At 55.7% G+C, this 18,384-nt stretch overlaps 1 protein-coding gene across 1 annotated transcript in view; it reads right to left on the bottom strand.

The window, feature by feature from the left end:
- Positions 1 to 17,476, bottom strand: part of SLC29A3 (solute carrier family 29 member 3) — a 40,534-nt gene extending 23,058 nt beyond the window's left edge. The window contains exons 1-2 of the mRNA XM_032312697.1: positions 17,373 to 17,476; positions 13,827 to 14,128 (exon numbers count right to left, since the gene is read on the bottom strand). Coding sequence (XP_032168588.1) covers positions 13,827 to 14,120 — 294 coding nt within the window. The 5' untranslated portion in view covers positions 14,121 to 14,128; positions 17,373 to 17,476. The remainder of the gene's footprint in view (positions 1 to 13,826; positions 14,129 to 17,372) is intronic.
- Positions 17,477 to 18,384: the final 908 nt, after the last annotated feature.

Below are 18,384 nucleotides of genomic sequence, written 5' to 3'. Positions count from 1 at the left end.
CATGGGTGACCTGCCCAAGCCAGCGAATGACAGGGTTTGATTTCTCTTCCCTCTGCAGTTCACTCTCTGCTCCTTAAACTCCACGGTCCATTCCCCAGGCCATTTCTACAGGGCGATGGTTCTGAGTAGAGTTAAAAGGAAAAAGATTCGGAGGAGAAGAGCCCTTGCTTCTGTCAGCCACCCGAAATGGACAGACACGGTCCACTGCGGAGCACAGAGCATGGTCCAGAGGACATGAGCATCGGGAAGAGCCAGGCAGGCTTGCAGCTTACCCCTCACCCCTACCTGGGCTGACTCCCCACAGAGCCCTGCCCCACCCCCAGGCCCAGCGGAGGTGGGACTCAAAACCCAGACCCCCGGTAGGGCGGGGTGCCTGGCAGGTGTAGGGGAGCCCCACTCTGGCCTCGGTGCGGGACACCTGATCCCCTGGTGATGGAGATGGGAAAGTCATGTTCATCTGTTCCACTCTGGCCTGGCTTAAGAACACAGCAAAGGGGAGAGCTGCTCTTCAAACACAATTTAAAAACCCACCAGAGCCAGCTGGCCAGATGTGAGGCCCATTTTACGAGAGGGGGAACATTTCCCCTCCTCCGCCACGCTGAGCGGCTTCGTGCTAAGCATCTCTTCTGGAAGAATTTAATTCCGGGCTCAGCGTCCAGGTAAAGAGGTTTCTTCGGGCAGGGAGGCCCCGAAATGAGCCCGTTTATCTCTGGCAGGCCCCGGTTTAAGCTGCTTCTCCCCTGAATGCTATTTGGGCACTTTGAAATAAGTGCAGCAAATTAGTCACGAGCTGCGGCAGGCTAACCCGCAGCCCAGCGGCTCGGAGGCTGCCTCGTACAGCCCCCACCTCGAGAGCTCGGGCGGCAGAGGCAGCTGGCTCCTGCGGGGCGAGAAAAAGCGATTCAGGCCCGGGGGTGGCAGCTCGAGGCAGCAAAGCGTTACCTGGATCACAGGGGCATGAAATTAGCAGCCGCGAGCAGGCTGGAGCCAAGAATAGTTTGCTGCTGCAAACTTGCTGCCTTCCGATCGCCGAGCTCTCTGGCCTGGGCTGCGGCAGGGAGGCGCCCTTGCCCGGGCATTAGCCAGGAAGGGAGCAGAAGGCAGGTGTTCCCCAGGGGTGCAGCTGGAGTCCTGTCGTTAGGTTCCGAGGCCCTGTGTTCGGGGACAGTGGCCCAGGAAAGCTAATTGGGTTGTTGATGAGCTGGAAGGGCCAGCTGGAAGATGCCTGTTCCAGAGCCTGGACAGGTGAGGGACACGGGAGCCCCCATCTACCCAGGTGTGATAGGTGGTGAGGAGCCCAAGGGCAGAGCAAAGCTGGGTCAGAATCAGACAGGTAAGGCCCCGAAAGATGCTAGCCAGACAGACCCAGCCATCAGACCTGTGCACACGGCTCCAGGCTCTAATAGCAGCCCACTAACTCTTGGCCTCGTGGACCATCTTCGGCCCCGGCTCCCTGGGGCCTCTATAAATCTTGGTCTTTAGTTGCCCGGAGGCCCTCATTAGCCTGCAATCCTTTTTTACACCTTCCTGGAATCCCTGCCAGAAGATACGCAGAGTTGCGAGATTGACTGGAATGAGCCTCGCTTCGGGCCCTGCCTCTGCGTAGAGCCCTGTGGAGCACACCTTTTCTCCCCCAGCCTTTGCTGACTTCCACGAGCACCATGAATGCTCACCCTCCATGCTTGCATTTTCTCTCTCTCCTTCACTGCTGGGCCTTTCTTCTCGTCTAAGGAAAGAAAAACCTTTGACTTCATGGTTTCCAGCCGCAAGGCCCCTCCTTCCCTTTGCCCTAAACTCCCTGGACAGGCAGCCAATGCCCTCAGTGCTAACACCTTACCCTCTCCTGGGCTGCTCTTGGAAAGACTCCTTCAAAGGGGCCTCTCTGCAGCGCCCCGGTTACTAAGACCTGGTCATGCTCCTGACACCACGTGCCCCACCCCCCGTGGCTGTAGTGGGCTGAACAGTATTCCCCCCAGTTCATGTCTCCCCAGAACCTCCGGATGTGACCTGATTTGGAACAAGTCCTGGCAGACATCACCAGTTAAGATGAGGTCATCCTGGATCTGGGTGAGCCCCAAACCAAGGATGGGTGTCCTCAGAAGCAGGAGAGGGTGCACAGACGGAGGCCAGGAGACAGCCATGTGAAGAGAGGCAGAGATTGGAATTACACTGTCACCAGCCATGGAATGCCAAGGACTGCTGGGAGCCCCTGGACCTGGAAGACGCAAGCAAGAGTCTTCCCAGAGCCTCTGGGGCAGGCATGGTCCTGCTAGCCTCTCTGGGGCTTCTGGCCCTCAGAATCCTGTGACTATAACACTGCTCTTCTGAGCCACCCAGCTCTGGTGTCTCAGCCACTAGAGCTGGCCCCAGGAGCCCGCCATAAGAGTCGGCCACACCTGCCCTTCTGTGGCTCCGCGCCTAAACTCCCAGGTCACCTTTCCTCCTCCTTTCCCTCCTTCCCCTTCTTCCCCTCCCCCTCATCCTCGGCAGCTTGGCCCACCAGAGGCACCTCCTGAGCCCCACCCTGACTCTCCGTCCCTGTGCAACACTCCTGCCTTGGGAAGCTCATCACCCCTGGCTTCCATGAGCCCCGTACCTGCATGCGTCCCTGCCTCCAGAACATTTTCACCACCTGCCACCCATCCTGCCTGCCGAGCCCCAGCTCCAAGCTCCCCAACAAAGGCCTTCGAGAGCACCCCCAGCCACCTGCCCCCAGGCTCCATGGTCTGCCCCCGCTTTTCTCAATGCTCCTGCTCCAAGTTTCTCTGCTTTCCTTCACCCACACCCCAGGTCGCTCACCTGCCAGTTCCCAGATCCCTAGCAAAGACATTGGCTCAGGCTCTCACCCTCACCCCCGGGACTCCCCTCTGCCCACCCCAGGTTCCCACGGCTCAAGCTCCTCCTCGGGCCTGGCCCTCTGCCTCCCTGACTCCAAGCCACCCTCATGTGTCTGGTCCTTGCCTGCCTCGCAGGGGCCCCGCTGCCTCCCCTGCTTCTCTCTGTAGCCTCGCCCCTTGGTCCTCTTTGGGCTCCTCAGTGCACTGTCCCCCTTCCTTCTTTGGCTCCCTTTCAGGACAACCCAGGGGCTCCATTTTGGTTAAATGAGGGGGCCTGGGAGGTGAGGGAGTCCCAGAGGGGAGGCTATGGATGATGTCCAGTACCAGGCTCGTCTCAGAAGGAACTGGGGAGCCATGGAAGAAGGCTTCTGAGCAGCACACAGAAGCTCAGTGCTGGGCACAGAGGGGCCACCTGCCCAGAGAGGGTGGAAGGAATCGAGGGGGAGCAGCAGGTGGCAGTGGCTACTCATGGATCCCTTCATTTCTTCACTCAAGACACAGTAAAGAGAGCTGAATCTGCGAGAGGCCACTCACTTATTCGACAGACCCAGCTCAGCACCTTGTAAGTGCCACCATGTGCTGGGGGCTGGGAGGCTATTTGGCTCGAGGGAGGGAGGCAGGAAAAGGAGTAAACAGCAAGTTCAGAAAAGAAAAGATGCATGTTACATTAAATGCGATGAACAGAAAAACCAAGTAAGGAGCTATAATAGAGCCTGGTTGGGCAGGGGCGGGGGGGTGCTGATGTTGGTGATGGTGAAGGAGCTGGTGTTTGGACCTGAGGATAGGCCAGGCGAGGGGCGAGGGGGAAAAGCATTCTGGACAGAGGGAACAGCATGTGGTTGGCCCCAAGGCAGGAGTGAGTTTGGTGTGTTGAAGCACGGGGCAAACCAGGCTGATCCTGGAGTAAGGGGGAGAGTGGGGGGACTGGGCTGGAGGCAGGGGCAGGCTGGGGCGAACAGGCTGGGGTCGGAATTCAGATCTTATTCTAAGTGCGACAGGAAGCTACTGCTGGACTCTAAGCGGCTGGGAAACTTGGTACTGGTGCACAGTCACCGAGCCCTCCCCACGCTCTGCTGTTCTGAGGGCTGGTCATGTATTCACTCCCCTGATCCTTACAGCACCCTCCCAGGGACCAGTCCTGTTACAGATGAGGAAACTGAGGCTCAGAGAGGTCAGACACTTGCCCGAAGTTACACAGCTTAAACCCAGCCCTCTGTCCGCAGAGCTCTGCCCCCTTACCTGGCACAGTAGACAGCCTTTCCATTTTACATCTTAGAGAGACCACCTCTGCAGCCTCCGCGGACCCTGGTTTGCAGGGGTGCCCTGGGAGCCAGTGGCCAGGAAGGCTAGGGCTGGGGAGCTGGCCATGGAGAAGGCAACCAGAGGTATCTGAGATGTTTGGGAAGGTGGAATCAACAAAACTTGCTGACAGACCGAGTGTGGGGGTGGAGGACTGAGGAACACAAAGAGGACCCCTGAAGTTTCGAGCACGGCCAACCTGTTATCAGCAGCATGCACAACTAACTAGGCAGCAGAGGGCGTCTGCTCCAGTGTCACCTAGGTCTGCCCTAAAATAGTTCCATCGCAATCCCGAACCCCTGAGCGTGATGCCCCGATGCCCAATCCCGGGAGCAGGGTCCTGCTCCCGTTCCCCTCTCCTCACCAGTCCAGTGCCAGACAGGCCCTCCACAAACACAGATTAACTCACCAGTCTGCATGTATTTGCTGAACTCAATAGATATTCTAGGCACATGGGATCCAGCCCAAGCTCCTGCTTTCAAGGAACGGATGGTCTGGTCAAGAGACGGTCGGTGAATGCATACACAAACACACTATGTCAGGCAGTGATCCATGTTCCAAATAGAAATTCAGCACAGTAAGTCCCTCTCTAACAGATCTTGGAACACTAGTTGGGGAAGACCTGCAAGGGAGCGTCTGGTCCAGGGGTGAGCGGTCAACTGCCCCCAGGGCCAAATCAGCCCCCTCCATTTTTATAAATACTAGAAACTGGTCAGGTCCATTTGCTTATGGATTATCCATGGTGCAGAGCAGAGTAGCTGCAACAGAGATCACATGCCATCTGGCCGTTTGCAGAGAAAGTTTGCCAACCTCCACCAAGTTTCTTAGTTAAGGAAACAGAGTCCTAAGTCACCCAGCAAATTTGAAACACGGTAAGAAACAGAACCAGCTCTCCCGAATCTCAGGTCTTTCCACTACTGGAGATGAGCGTGGAAAATGGAAACAGGACTTCTCCCGACCCTCTGCCCCACCCCTCCACCAAACAAGGCAAGCTGGCCTTTGATTTTCATCCTTTCTATTCCCCTACCCAAACTTCAGACTGAAACCTCAGCAGGCAGAGAAATGGCTCAGAACCAGTTCAAGGGAGGGGTCAGAGTCACAGAGAGCCTTGTCAGTCCACACGCAAGGGACACCAACCCCTGGGGGGTGGCCGCTGATGCGGGACTCGGTCACTGCTGATGCTCGGGCCGGCTGTCCTTCCTCTTCTGCAGCCTGACCACATGGCCAGGGCAAGGAGGAAGAGGAGGCCTTCCAAGAAGACTCCCCACTTACTCACACAGCCCTTGCCAGAAGGGGTGGCTTTTGCACCCCCCAGAGGGCCGACATGCTTTGGTGTCCCAGGGTGGAGAGCGGGGGACAGGGCCCAGGCAAACGGCATGTGGGTAGAGAGGAGGTGGTCTGGGGGTGCTCCAGCTGTTCTCTATAGGAGGAAACCCAGGAAAACCACCAGGAAGAGGGAGAAGAAGGAGTCCTGAGAAGACGCAGCCAGCACTTGCTTACCCAACATACTTGCAGAGAGAGGCTGAAGCCCCAGGCTCCCAGGCTGCCACAGGCCTCAGGTGAGTGCGGGTGTGCACACACAGAGGACCCCCGAGAGGCCAGCTCGGACCCCTCCCCAGCCCTTGCCACCACCACATGATGACACCTGCAATGAAGGCACCTGGCGAAGACTGATCTGGCTCTGTTCTCCGGATACACTTGATGATCAATCACGTTAAGGAGACACTCGAGCACTTAAGGCCCAGACCATGTTCTAATTTGTCGAGGAAATCGCCTCTGGATTCCAAGGACGAGTGTGGAAGGAAGCAAAATCGAAGAGAGAGTGGGGAGGGGTGGGAGCGATCGATAGTCCAGGGCGCCAGCGAGCAAGGCATGGAGGGGCAGCGGAAGCCGTGAGCACACACAGAGAAAATAAAAAGAGAATTTGAGAAGTTGAGGCCACTGAAGGCATGACTGCAGCATTTCTAGTCGGGCTTTTTCTCTCCCTTTGCAAGACACAACAAGAGCTAAACACAGAAGAAAAAGCCATCACAGGTATATTTATTGGGAATGGCATGCTGGCTGGGTCTGCAGTTAGAATCAGAGGGTGGACAAGGGAATAAAACAATGACTCACTTTTGGTTTTAATTTTTTAAAATGGTTTGAGAGCAGCCATCCCGCTAGCCCAAACCACTGGGCAGCTGCAGGGTGGGACCCACCCTCTCTGCCCCTCGGCCACTCACCCATGCCCTGGGCAGGAAACCTGGAGACCCCTGGACTGCCTCTGCCATCTCCCCTTCCAGGAGGACAGGGCTCAGATCAAATCCTGCCTTGATTTGGGGTTAGCCCCAGGCTTTGGAATTCTGCTCTTAAAAAGTGGATTGCCAGATGGAGTGCACCGTGCATGTTTTCCATTTGGAGGGATCGGAGTGGCTCAAGGATTGGCCTGCAGGAGCACCATGATCCAGCCACAGCCAGAATGGTGCAAGCTTTTCAAGGAACAGCAGGTGGCACGGGGGAGCGGTTCCCCGATTTATCAGGAGCACCTGGCAACAGTAGCAGAGGCCCATGGTGGAGAGATGGAGCCAGCGAGGCTGGATCTGGGAATCTGGGCATTTGCCAAGTGTGCCCAGAAACATGATGCAGACTCAGATACCCCTGGGTCAGAGGCCCCCCTCTTGTCTTCACAGCCCTGTGCTTTCAGCAAGTTCCTTATTTTTTCCACTTTCCTCCGCTGTCAAATGAGGGCAGAAACATGTCCTTATGGCCAGCTGCCGGCAAACAGAGCGGGGGTTTTCAAATTACAGGTTGCAGCCTACTAAAGGATGTGAAATCTCCTGATGGGTCATGGCTACAATTTGTTTCCTTTCATCTCTGGCTGCCTTCTCTCCTGTTCCTAAGGATGAATCACCTGCATTCTTTTTTTCTTTAAAGATTCTATTTATTTATTTGAAACAGAGAGACAGAGAGAGAGGGAGAGAGTGCACACAAGCAGGGGGAAGGGGCAGCAGGTTTCCTGCTGAGCAAGGAGCCGATCGGGGCTGGATCCCAAGGACCTGAGATTGCGACCTGAGCCGAAGCAGACGCCTAACCAACTGAGCCACCCACGCGCCTCTCACCCGCATTCTTTTCTGGGCCCCCTCCACTGTGCCCCAGAGCCCATGCCCTGTGCTCATGGACCCCAGCACCAGCCTTCCCCTCTCTACTGGGCCACTCGCAGGAGCACACAAGCTGCCTCCTATTTCTCCTGAAGAACAAAGAAAATCCATCCCCTTCTCAATTCCACTTCCCGGAACTCCTGCCTCACTCCTCTAGAATGAGTCTGAAAGCTGCCTCCAGTGCCCCTCCCCCGCACCCCCATCCTCCAGCTGGGCTAGTAGCCTGTAGTCCAGCGTCTGTCCCTCCCCTTTGGCAGTGCTCCCCAGGGCCACCAAGGACCTACAGGAGGTGAAATCCAAAGGTAGCTCTCCATCCTCAGCCTCCCTAGCTTTTGCCACTTAAAAGGTCATCACGCATGATCACTGGTTCCTCCTTGAAAACTCTAACCAGAGACTGTTCCAGAGTGTGGACGCTGCTGTTTCTGTTACAGACATGGAAATCTTGCCAGGGAGACAGGCATGGGTCAGAAACAGTCTGGAAACACTCGGAAGCGCCGGCATGGGGGCACAGGGTCTTGAGCACAGATGGCCTGGGTTCAGACACCCCGGTTTGTGTCCCAGCTGTCACTGCCCTTCTGCTTGGGAACAAACTACATTTTTTGAGCCTTGGTTTCCTTCTCTGTAAAATGGGTCTAATACCTATCCCTTGAGACTCTAGTAAGGAAATGGATAATGAAAAGAAAGCCTCTGGCACACAGCGGCTTGTGAATAAATCCTGCCAGATTAAGGAATGAACCAGCACCCTTGGCACATGGTGAGAGAGCTGCCCTCTCAGTGATACCTGGGTCTGGAGTGGAGCTTTGACAACCTGTCTGGGGGAAGTTCTTCCAGAGAACTCTCATAATGTAGCCCAAGTCCATAGCGTGGATGCTCTGGTGGGGGGCAGAAAACAACTCTGCATTACCCCCATGTGGTAACGTTTCACTTGGATCACGGGCTGCATGTTGACTTCTCCTAGAGAACTTAACAATGCTTGTGCCCAGGCCCCTCCTTCCACTGCGCCAGAACCAGCCAGGTGGTTGGGGGTGGGGGAGTGCACTTTAAAATCTCCCCAGAGGATTCTAGTCTATTCTACAGGGTATCTGGAGAAGCCAGAGTGCATGCTGGCTGGCAGCACAGGCTCTGCTCACCTCCAGACTGCTCCCAGGCCTAGCTCTATCGCCTGCTAGCAAATGGCCATGGGTCAGTGAGCCTCAGTTTTTACATCAGGAAACTGAGGAGGACAATCCCTAATTCACCAGGCTATCCTGCTGATAAAGACGGTAGGTCTGAAGGTGTGTAGGCCTAGGCTTCATGGCAGGGGCTTTGTAAAGTCAGCAAGTCATTGCCAAGGCTTCTGAGAATCTGTCTTCCGGTTTTTTCTTCTCCAAAATAGTTCATCCTGGTTCCTTTTAACCCTACCTCTCTGAACTGGGATGTCTGCCCTTGTTCATAAGGATAGCTTCCAAGCCATGCTCTCCTGCTTTTTTGGGGGGTGCTGAGGAGTTGGGCCAGGACTAAGGTGCTATAATGAGGGGATGTCCTAGGACCCCCCCTCCCTCATTCCACTGAACCAGGCCAGTCTGGGTCTGCTTCCTAGAGAAGAAATATTACTTCGGGTGTGTGTGTGTGTGTGTGTGTGTGTGTGTGTGTGTAGGAATGGGGCAACTGGGCGATGGACATTAAGGAGGGCATGTGATATAATGAGCACTGGGTGTTATATAAGACTGATGAATCACAGACCTGTACCTCTGAAACCAGTAATACTTTATATGTTAATTAACTGAATTAAAATTTTAAAAGATTTTTAAAAAGAAATATCACTTCATGTCTGTGCCAATCCAAATGAAAGAAATGCTTTGGTGGTGGCCACTATGACCCCAAGATCTTCTTCTGCTTCTTTGCAGACCCATGCCATCCCTATCTTGGAGTGGGGTGATGGGGCTTTCCTCGCCAGCCATTCAGTAACTAATGAGACAGATTTCTCTTATTACTTTTATGTGCTGGGCACTGTGCAGGTTGTGCTAAGGGCACCGGGACATATAGTAGGAGAGCTCACAGTTTAGTGGGGGAAGCAGGCCCATCTGTGGACTGGGTCCTCTCATCACAGATAATAACACTCCTGCCTCACAGAGGTTCTGTGCAGTGAAACAAGCTAGTGTCGGCAGAGTGTGGCTCAGCAGCCCGCCCTCTCCCCCCAATAGACACCCAATACCATGAATTGTGTGGCAAGCACCAGAGGAGGAAGTGGGTTCTGGGGACCCAGGATCCCCTACCCCAGATTGGTGGCAGCAGGAGAGGTTCCACTTCCTCAGACAGGCCAGTGGGGCTCCCTCTGGTTGGGGGGATGGACAGGGCAGCAGTGGACTGCCAGGCCTGGGTCCAGGTTTTGCTGACACCAAGTCAGACTGTAGGTCCCACCCATGACCTGGTCATGTCCTGCAGTCCCCTCAGAGACAAGCCCTGGACAGGACAAGGCACATCAGAAGAATGTGTGAGGAGGAGGCCGTGGGGGGCTCATTGGCAGGGAATGACTAGGAGAAGGAGTGGTCCCCCTCCTCTCAGGGGGTAGAAAGAGGAGCAGGTCTGGCTTATACTCCCTGGCCCAGGGGGAGCCCAGACAGGTTTGCAGGAGAGGCCAAGTGGAGGGTGAGGAGAGCCCCACAGGTTCAGGGACAGCATAGAGACCCCAGAGCCAAGGGGGCACCTGGGGGCAGGGGTAGGAAAGGGATCAGGGACGATGACAGTTGGAAGCTGGGTCCAGATCCAGGGGTAGAGCTGAGGCACCTTTTCTCCCAGGGTGGAAAAGGAAGCCAGACCAAGGGCAGGCTCTGCATTTGGCAGAGTCAGGGGGCTAGGGTGGGGTGGGGGCCCTCCCGTCTCCAGAACGGTCCCCTCTACACCACTCTCTGAGCTTGACCAATGTTGCAATCAGCTGTCCATCTGAATTCTCTGTGATATTCTCTACCACCCTTGCCCACTATGTGACTTGAGGCAGATTACTGAACATTTCTGAGCGTTTTTTTTTCTGAACAGTTGATAAGCGGCGAGTTTAACACCCCTGCCGGCACTGCGGGCCCAGCGCCGGGCTCAGAAGATGGCGGCCACCGTGGCACCCCGTGGCACCACCTCTTCAGAGAAATTCTTCCTTTTTTATGCTCTAATTTTCTGGGCTCTGGGCCTGAAGGCCTGTGGTGGGCTTATTCAAAGTTCTTATTCCTGGGACTATAGTCGAGGGGGCAGGTGAGCAGGACACTTTCTAAACCATCCCCCAAACTGTCCACGGCAGAAGGAAATGGGCCTGGGATGGGAGGTGACCTTGAAAGTCACCTAAACTGGAGGGGTCTGTACCAACACACTCACTCAGCCAACTCCCTAGCCCATGGTATCTGTCCCTAGGAAATATTAAAAGGAAAGTACAGAAAAAAACCAACACCCGGAGCTAACTGAGTTGCAGGTGGCCGGCTGGAGACAGACCCATCTGACTCCTCCCCTCCTTTCCCCAAAGTGGCCCTCAGGTGACAGGGCAGGCCCACCACCTCTTTCAGGGGAATCAGGAAGAGAGTGGGCACGAACTGGGGAGGTGGGTGGCAGGAATGAGGAATTAGGCAAAGAAAAATGGCCTGCAAAATGCAGAAACGCCCCAGCATGCTTGCTTCCCAGACCCGGCCCATGAATCGAGGGGTGACAGGTCTCTCATCTCTGATGCCAAGAGCCAGGAGCTCCGCACAGCCCCAGGTACTACATCTGCACCTGCCAGCACTTGGAAAGAGGCAATAAAGCATCCTAGCAGGGCCTGGAATGCTAAGTGCCTGCAGCTGGGAAGGGACCGCCTTGCAGCTCGAGCAGCTCGAGGCAGACGTCCACTGCGCACGGCCGCGCTCCCAGGCACCGGCCTCGGCTTCCTCTCCTGCCCCGGGGGGCCGAGGAGATGGACGGAGAGGACAGGACAGGTGCATACTCAGTCCAGCCCCGAGGGCTGCCACGGCCGGGTGCTGGCCCAGACAGACAGGGATCTTCTGGAAGAAGCCCAAGTGGGCTGGGTAATTTACTGAGGCTGGCAGGAACTGGGATGCTTGAGTCACTGGTATAGAAAAGTGGATCATAAAGCACCTCGGTGAAGCCAGACGTCTGGAAATACACAGGGCCACATGCTGCTCGGCAGTGCCCCATCCCCCAAGTGGTCATAATGATAATAATGTTTGTACAGCATTTAGAGCTCAGTGCTGGTGCGCAGAATTCTTTACCGAATCCTCGAAACAGACCTAAGAAGCTGGTGGTAGTAGCAGCCTCCTGTTCCATGCCAGGAAGACGAGACTGCCTGGAGGCCAGAGAGCGAGGCGCTGGTAAAGGCAGGTTGGAGCCCAAGCCGTAGGCTGGAAGCCACGCCCTGGCGAGTGTTTCTCAAACTCTAAAGGGCCTGGCAATCACCCGGGGGGCTTGGTATCAGGCAGCTGCTGACTCAGCTGGTCTGCGGTGGGGCCCGTGTCATTAACAAGCTCCCAGGTGACGCTGGTCCAGGGAGCACACCTTGGGTAGGAGGCTCTGAAGTCCTGACCCCCTTCCCAGGACCCTTCTTTGGCCATGCACTGCTCTGGCCCTGGGAGGCGTCTGCGAATCCCTGAGTTGGCGGAAACAGGTCTTGGCAGGGTGTCAGAACCAAGGGCCTGAGGCCAAAGGAGGGAGTGCGAAGTCTTGGAATATCTCTGTCCCTCCCATACCTCAGCCTAGTTCAATCACAAGCCCTGTGGTGGGGCTAAGACGGGGATTTTTTAAAACTCCCTGTGTGAGTGCGATGTGTGGCCATGTATGGTCCCTGAGACAGAAAGTAGGGCCGCTCCAGTCAGTGTGTTGGATTTATCCCTACAGGACTGGGAAGAGTTCTTCGTGGTTAGGACAGGGATTTCAAAGGTGCTTTCAGAAAAGGGGTGGTGGGCCACTGCCTGGGCCAGTCGAGGGGTATGGCTACGGTTGCTAGGGTTCCCTCTTCTTGTCCGGAGGAGAGGGCAGTTGGCAACACTCTAGCCTGGAGTGCTTTCAGAGATGCCCACGCTCTTCCCATCCATGAGCTTCCAAGAGAAAGGAGACACAGCCTGGATCAGCTGTGGACACTGAAGCTCTGGATAGAGATTACCCGAACCTCTGAGCCCTCTCCTGCACTAGGCCTTGACCGTGGCCTCCATCCTGTCTTCTACCTGCCCAGCCCAGGCCTAGCAAGAATCCTGCTGAGTCCATTTATGGAGAAGCCCCCCGACCCTAGATATCCGACCACCCTCGGAATCGGGGCAAGCTCCTCATCCCCTGCTCCTGGTGTGCATGCCCTTGACCTGCCTTTAGCAAGAAGCCCCCTGCTCTTGATGGCTCCTCTTTTTTCCATCCACTAATTCCTCTAATTTTCCATCCATGGAGCTCTCACTCTGCTCCACGGCTATAAACCCCCCATGTCCTTGTGGTATCTGGAGTTGAGCCGATCTCTCTTCCTTATTGCAACAGCCTCGAGTACAGCCTTCCTTATGTTTTAGCGAGCAGTAGAGTAATTTCTGTCTTTAACACTGCCCCCTCCCAAGGGAAAAGTCATGCCACAGAGGGAGCAGCTCTGGCGGCGGGAGCGGGGAGTGGTGCCACTGCCCACTAAACACAGTTTCCATGCCTCACCTTGGCATTCAAGGCCCAAGCAATGACTTCAGCATCCAGGCAATGATCTCAAGCCTTATTTACATGCACCCCTCATATAGGAAACCCAGTGCCTTACTGCCCCTCACACACCTGAGCGTCCCCCCATCCTGCCTCTGCTCAGGCTTTCCCTCCCACCTGGAAGATCCCCTCCCTTGTAGGCCACCTGCTCTGAGTCACAGTAATCTCTCCCCTGGTGACAAGACTACTTCTTGTTCCCCCAGTCTCCCACAGCTTGTACAACCTCCCATTTTAGCTGGGCACACAGTTCTCTGGGATAATGACTACATCTAAAGGCTACATTCTGCCCCCTCTGCAGATCATGTGGTCACATGACCGAGTTCCGCCCAATGCCACGGAAGCAGAAGCAATCTGTGTTACTTCTCGGAATGTTCTCATGCCTCTCCTTCTCTTGCTGTGATGACTGGAGCGCCAACAGCCATCTTGGACTGTGAAGTAACCTTGACCATGGAAGCCCTACATGGTGGAGCAATGAGGTTCCTGACCACATGGAACATTATACCAGAGTTGGGCTGGCCCCTCCAGACTTGAACAGGAGAGAAAAATTAGCTTCCATCTTGTTTTACCACTGCTTTTGGGGGAGTTTTCCGGAAGAGCTGAACTTACTGCTATCAGAGCCACCTTTTCAAATCCCTGGAGTCATGAACTCTGGGTTCTTAGGTTCCCCACTTGCATCTGCTGCCCAAGTTAAACAGTAAGCAGGCCGCAGGCTGCACCACATAAAACATGTGTCAGGACTGAGGTCTGTCTACTGCGCTCCACACAACGCACTGGTTTGCATCCACGTTCGCAGCAGGCTGCAAACCATCCCGGAACGGTACACCGAAGTACAGTCGCCCCATCCAGCTGTTCCCCACTCTCAGGACACACGCGCCCTTACCAGGATGTCCGAACCCGCAGGTTCCTCCCCCGAGGCTGGGCTGGAGCAGTTGCGGAGCTTGAATACCCAGTACTCCTTGGCAGTGATGAAGAAGTTCCACGGCAAGAGGCCGCCGATGCCCAAGCTGAAGAAGATGATGTAGGCCCCATGGAAGCGGTCCTTGGGCCTCTGCAGGCCGGGCGGGGGGCGGTCGAGCAGTTTCTCAAGCAGTGCTTCCTGGTCCGTGCGGAGGGAGCTGCTTGCCGTTCTGTAGGTGGAGTTCGAACTGTGATGGAAGTCATCCTCGGAGGCCATGGCCACGACTGGAGCAGAGAGACACAGAGACAGGGCAGGTGATCAGAAGCTTAGGCTGGGCCTAGCTAGGGACTCAGTTGGCCCCACAGAGCTGACTCTGCCCCCACCATGGGTCACCAAAGCAAGGTTAGAGGGCTTCAAGTTTAAGGATCGAGAACTAGGACAGGATACCAGAACTGTAAGTGGCCAGAGCAGCCCCCCCGTCCCCAGGCAGGGTGCCATAGGTAGCAAACATGCTGTGGGGTGGCCGGCAGTTAGGCCACATGGCACAGTGGGACCTCTAGCTATCGATCCAGAGGGGTCAACCCGAGCTCAAGGCCTTCAAATGTCTATGGAGCCATAAAAAAAGGAATTAGGACCCTTGACAGGCAAAGCATGTTCTCCAAACTTTTCAAATTTATGTGAAAAAATTAAGAAGCAGGAAGGTGCGCAGAATATGTAATTATTTGTGCAAAAAGTCAGGCAGGGTTGGGGTGGGTGGGGAGAAGAATATCCTCTGGAAGGACACACGGGGAAATTTCAGAGTTGTCGCCCCAGGGAGGGAGGCTGGGGACAAGGAGGAAGGAGGCTGGGGATAACGGGGAGGCAGGAGTCTTCGCTGCCTCCTCTTCTGTGCCTTTTGAATTCTGAACTATATGAAGGTATTACGTGTTGAGAAATAAAATTATAAATAAAAATAAAGGCATTCAAATGAAATAACATTTTAAAAAAAACACTAAACCCATGGTGTCTAGAGCTGCCTTCAGAAGCTGGTTTGAGAGATCCAAGAGTCCACTCCCCCATTTAATTTGTGGGAAGCAGAGGTCTGAAGAGCAGAAGGTCACAGACCAGGTCCATGGCCAAGCCTGGGTGTGTAGTTCCTGCCCGGGTCCCCACCTCTGTCCCTCACATCCCACCAGGAGACAGCCACTCCCAATCTGTGACAGCACCTAAAACTAACTGAAATTTTAGGTTGCCAGGAACTATTGCCTACCTGACCTTGGGCAAGTCACCATGCTTCTGAGCCTCAATTTCCCCATCTGTAAACCTAGGGAGGCCTTTTTACGATGATTATGTAACTGAAACTGGCTGGCAGTGCTTGGCCCATGGTAGCACCTGCTGCATGAACGTCAGCATCTTCCCTGCCATCCTGGGCTTGTCACCTGGCTGGCTGGCTGGCTGCTGAATCTGATTGCAAGTAGCATGCCTGTTGCCATGCTCTCTATGGCACCTAGGACATGGCGGCAGTGTGATAAATGGGCAGTACTTCCATAGAGCTGAGGAGGGGACATTGTAGTCTTTCCTGCAATAGATTTTCCCCAGTTCATCCAGAAACCAACATGGCTCCCATCGGAGGCTGACCCTTAACTCACAGTATCCAGCCAGGCAGAGCCGGGCCCTCCTTCCCTGCCTGGGGAGACGGGAACACCCCGTCACACAGGCACAGAGCCTTCTCTGTTACCTCGGGAGAGCCTCGCAACATTCCCTGGAATTAAGCAGGACAGGAATTAGTGCCTCCTTTTTCAGAGGCAAAGAATGAAGCTTTGAAGGCAGTTGATTCACCCACATTCAAACAGTTAATAATTCCCAATAGCTAAAATGAAATCCGGTGTTCATGCAATGCCAAGGTCCGTGCCTCGCACTTGAGCCTGACAATAGCACAACATGATAGGTACTACTCTAAGACTCATTTCCTAGATGAAGAGTGGGGCTCAGAAAGGTTCAGTCATTGGGTCAAGCTCACACAGCAGCCAAATGGCAAGGACGAGGTTATACAGCCAAGCAGTCCAGGCCCACCCAGCAGAGGAGGCTGGCTGGCAACGGGAACCCATGTCTGCTGGCTCCAAATATAGACCTCCTTCTAGAAGACCTCATGGACAGTGAGCTGTGAGCAGAGGCGAAGAGGATGCAGGGCACCCTCACCAGTATTTGCTGAATGAATGGACTCTGTCTGGGCAGTCAGCATATTCTCTCCCTCGGAGCATGTACCCCCGAGGGGGCAGGGAAGAGGCTGCTGGACGCCCAAACATCCTGCCAGCAAGTCTATCTTCCAACTCCCCTGGCTGAGCAGCAGGCGGTCTTTCCTAGCCCTGCTGCACAGGAAGTCCAGCTCTAACAAACTAACCAGTGTGGGCACACACACAGTGTGCCTGCCCAGGTGCAAACACACACACATTTCTCAATTAGTGTTTAGAAATGTAAAAACTACGACCCAGGTAAGACAACAGACAGAGAACAAGTGGTTCTTTCCAGATGCTCCAGCCACAGGGGTGGGGGCAGGGGCCCGCAGCGGGGTCACTCCAGTCCACTCTCATCTCCAGGCATCTATTTGTCCAGGACCATTCAGCCTTGACTGAGCTTCTGAAGAAGGAGCAAGAAATTTTCTCTAACGTGGGTCACAGGCCAGGGCATTGAAGTGAGCAAAGTCTTATTACTCTTTATAAAAGCTAGCTGCTGGCTTTTGGATTAAAAAGAAAGAAAGGAAAAAGAAAGCTAAGGAAGAGCCCTGGTGTCGCCAGCGTGGGCTGGCCACTGCCTGCTGTGTACCCCTCAGTCATCTGCAGGAGTTGGCCAGGCTTGGCGGAGCTCCCTTCCTGGGTGACTTGTGGGAAGGGGCAGCACCCCCACAAAGAAGCAGAAGTGTGTGGGGTCTCTGCTTCAAACCACCATCTGGAACTGGGGGCTGGTTCCCCAGAGGCTTCTGACTCTGGCTAAGTCGATCTCCCCCACTGTGCCTCGATTTCCTCATCTGTGAAATGGGGACAGGGGAGCTGGTGATGCTAACCCACGGGAAAGCACTGCTGGGGAACACAGGGTGCCATCCAGACAGCATGGCAGTATGGCCTTTGGGGTTGGAGGTATACCCAGCCTCACACTCCCCCAATCTGAACTAGAAGTCAGCCACCTTCTGGACACTTTGGGCTAACTGGTCCATATCCAGGCCCCCCACAACCAGGCAGTGAGGTCCCGTGTCAGGAAATCCATAAGGAGGAAGAGGATGGGAGAGAATCTGGAGGAGAAAGAGCATAGCGACCCAGAAAGGGAAAAATTAGCCGGGGGTGGTGGGGGGAGCCAGGAGTTAGAGGGGCGGCGATGAGAGGGGCCGCAGTGGAGGGGCTGAACTGCCCCCCCCCCCCACGCCCGGTTCCCGTGGAGCAGCCCCCAGAAGGGCTCTTAGGGGGAAGCCGCCAAAGTGTGAGACTAGGAGGCGGCCGGAAGCCTGAAGAGCCGGCCAGGGGTCGGGTCCGCGCCCGACCTCCGGCCCGCACTTACTGTCGCCGCCGCGCCGCCGCCGCCGCTGACTCCCTGGCTGCCGCGGCCACTGCGAGTCCGGGCTCGGAGGGGCCGCAGGCCGAGCTCCGCCTCCCGGCCCGGCCCCTCCCTGGCCCCGCCCCGCCCCGCAGACGCTTCCGGGTTTACAAACCCATCCAGGCCGGCGTGCCCTCACTTACGCGGAGCACCTGCGGGCCCGCGTCCATTGCACAGGTAGATCGGGCGAGGCGTCCGCTGCCTCGTGCAACGTCCGCGATGGCCTCCCGGCTGCTGCGCGCGCTCCTTCTTCCCCGGGGGGCCGGCCCCTGTGGTCTCCAGTGCCTGCGCCCCGGGACCCAGAAGAGCTCCCCTCGCCCCCAGACCCCTGCAGAGAGTCCCCGCTAACTGCAGCCCACCACTCCTCCCCATCCTCCGGCCCAGCCACCAAGCTTTGGCGCTTGACCATGTGCCAGGCCAGCGCCATGACGCTTTTCCTTGCCAGTGCCTTCTGGAGGCACGTTGTCTGGCTGAGGCAGAGGGCAAGCCTGGCGGGCGGTGGTCTGGAGGGGAACAGGTCCTCAGGACCGTCCTGCCAGGTCCTCCCCCAGCCCCCAGACCTTCATGTCCCAGTGGTAGGCCAAGGCGGCCGCCTTTACCCGACCCTCTTCCTTTCTCTGCCATGCCCTTTACCTCCCTCTGCCATGCTCTTTACCCTTCGCATGCCTGAGGCTCAGGGGTGCAAGTACGCCCCTTTCACAGAAGGGGGAAGACTGGGCTTACCCGAAACGACGATGGAGCTGGGGGTCTAAAACCCCTGCTCACGTGCGATGCCCACCTCCAAAGGGTGCTTCAGTGCTAGGTGCCCTTGGGACAAGGTGAGGCAGGCTCAGAACACTGTGCTTTCTTCATTAAACAGACTTACTGCAATGAGGACCCGTGATATCGTGATATAAATATATATTTGGGGGGGTGCCTGGGTGGCTCAGTTGGTTAACCTGGGACTCTTGGTTTCACCTCAGGTGTGATCTCAAGG

This window comes from Mustela erminea, chromosome 14, assembly GCF_009829155.1.
Source record: "Mustela erminea isolate mMusErm1 chromosome 14, mMusErm1.Pri, whole genome shotgun sequence".
Taxonomy (NCBI): Eukaryota; Metazoa; Chordata; class Mammalia; order Carnivora; family Mustelidae; genus Mustela; species Mustela erminea.
Note: the sequence above shows the minus strand (reverse complement) of the source record. Positions and strands in the feature narration are given on the sequence as shown.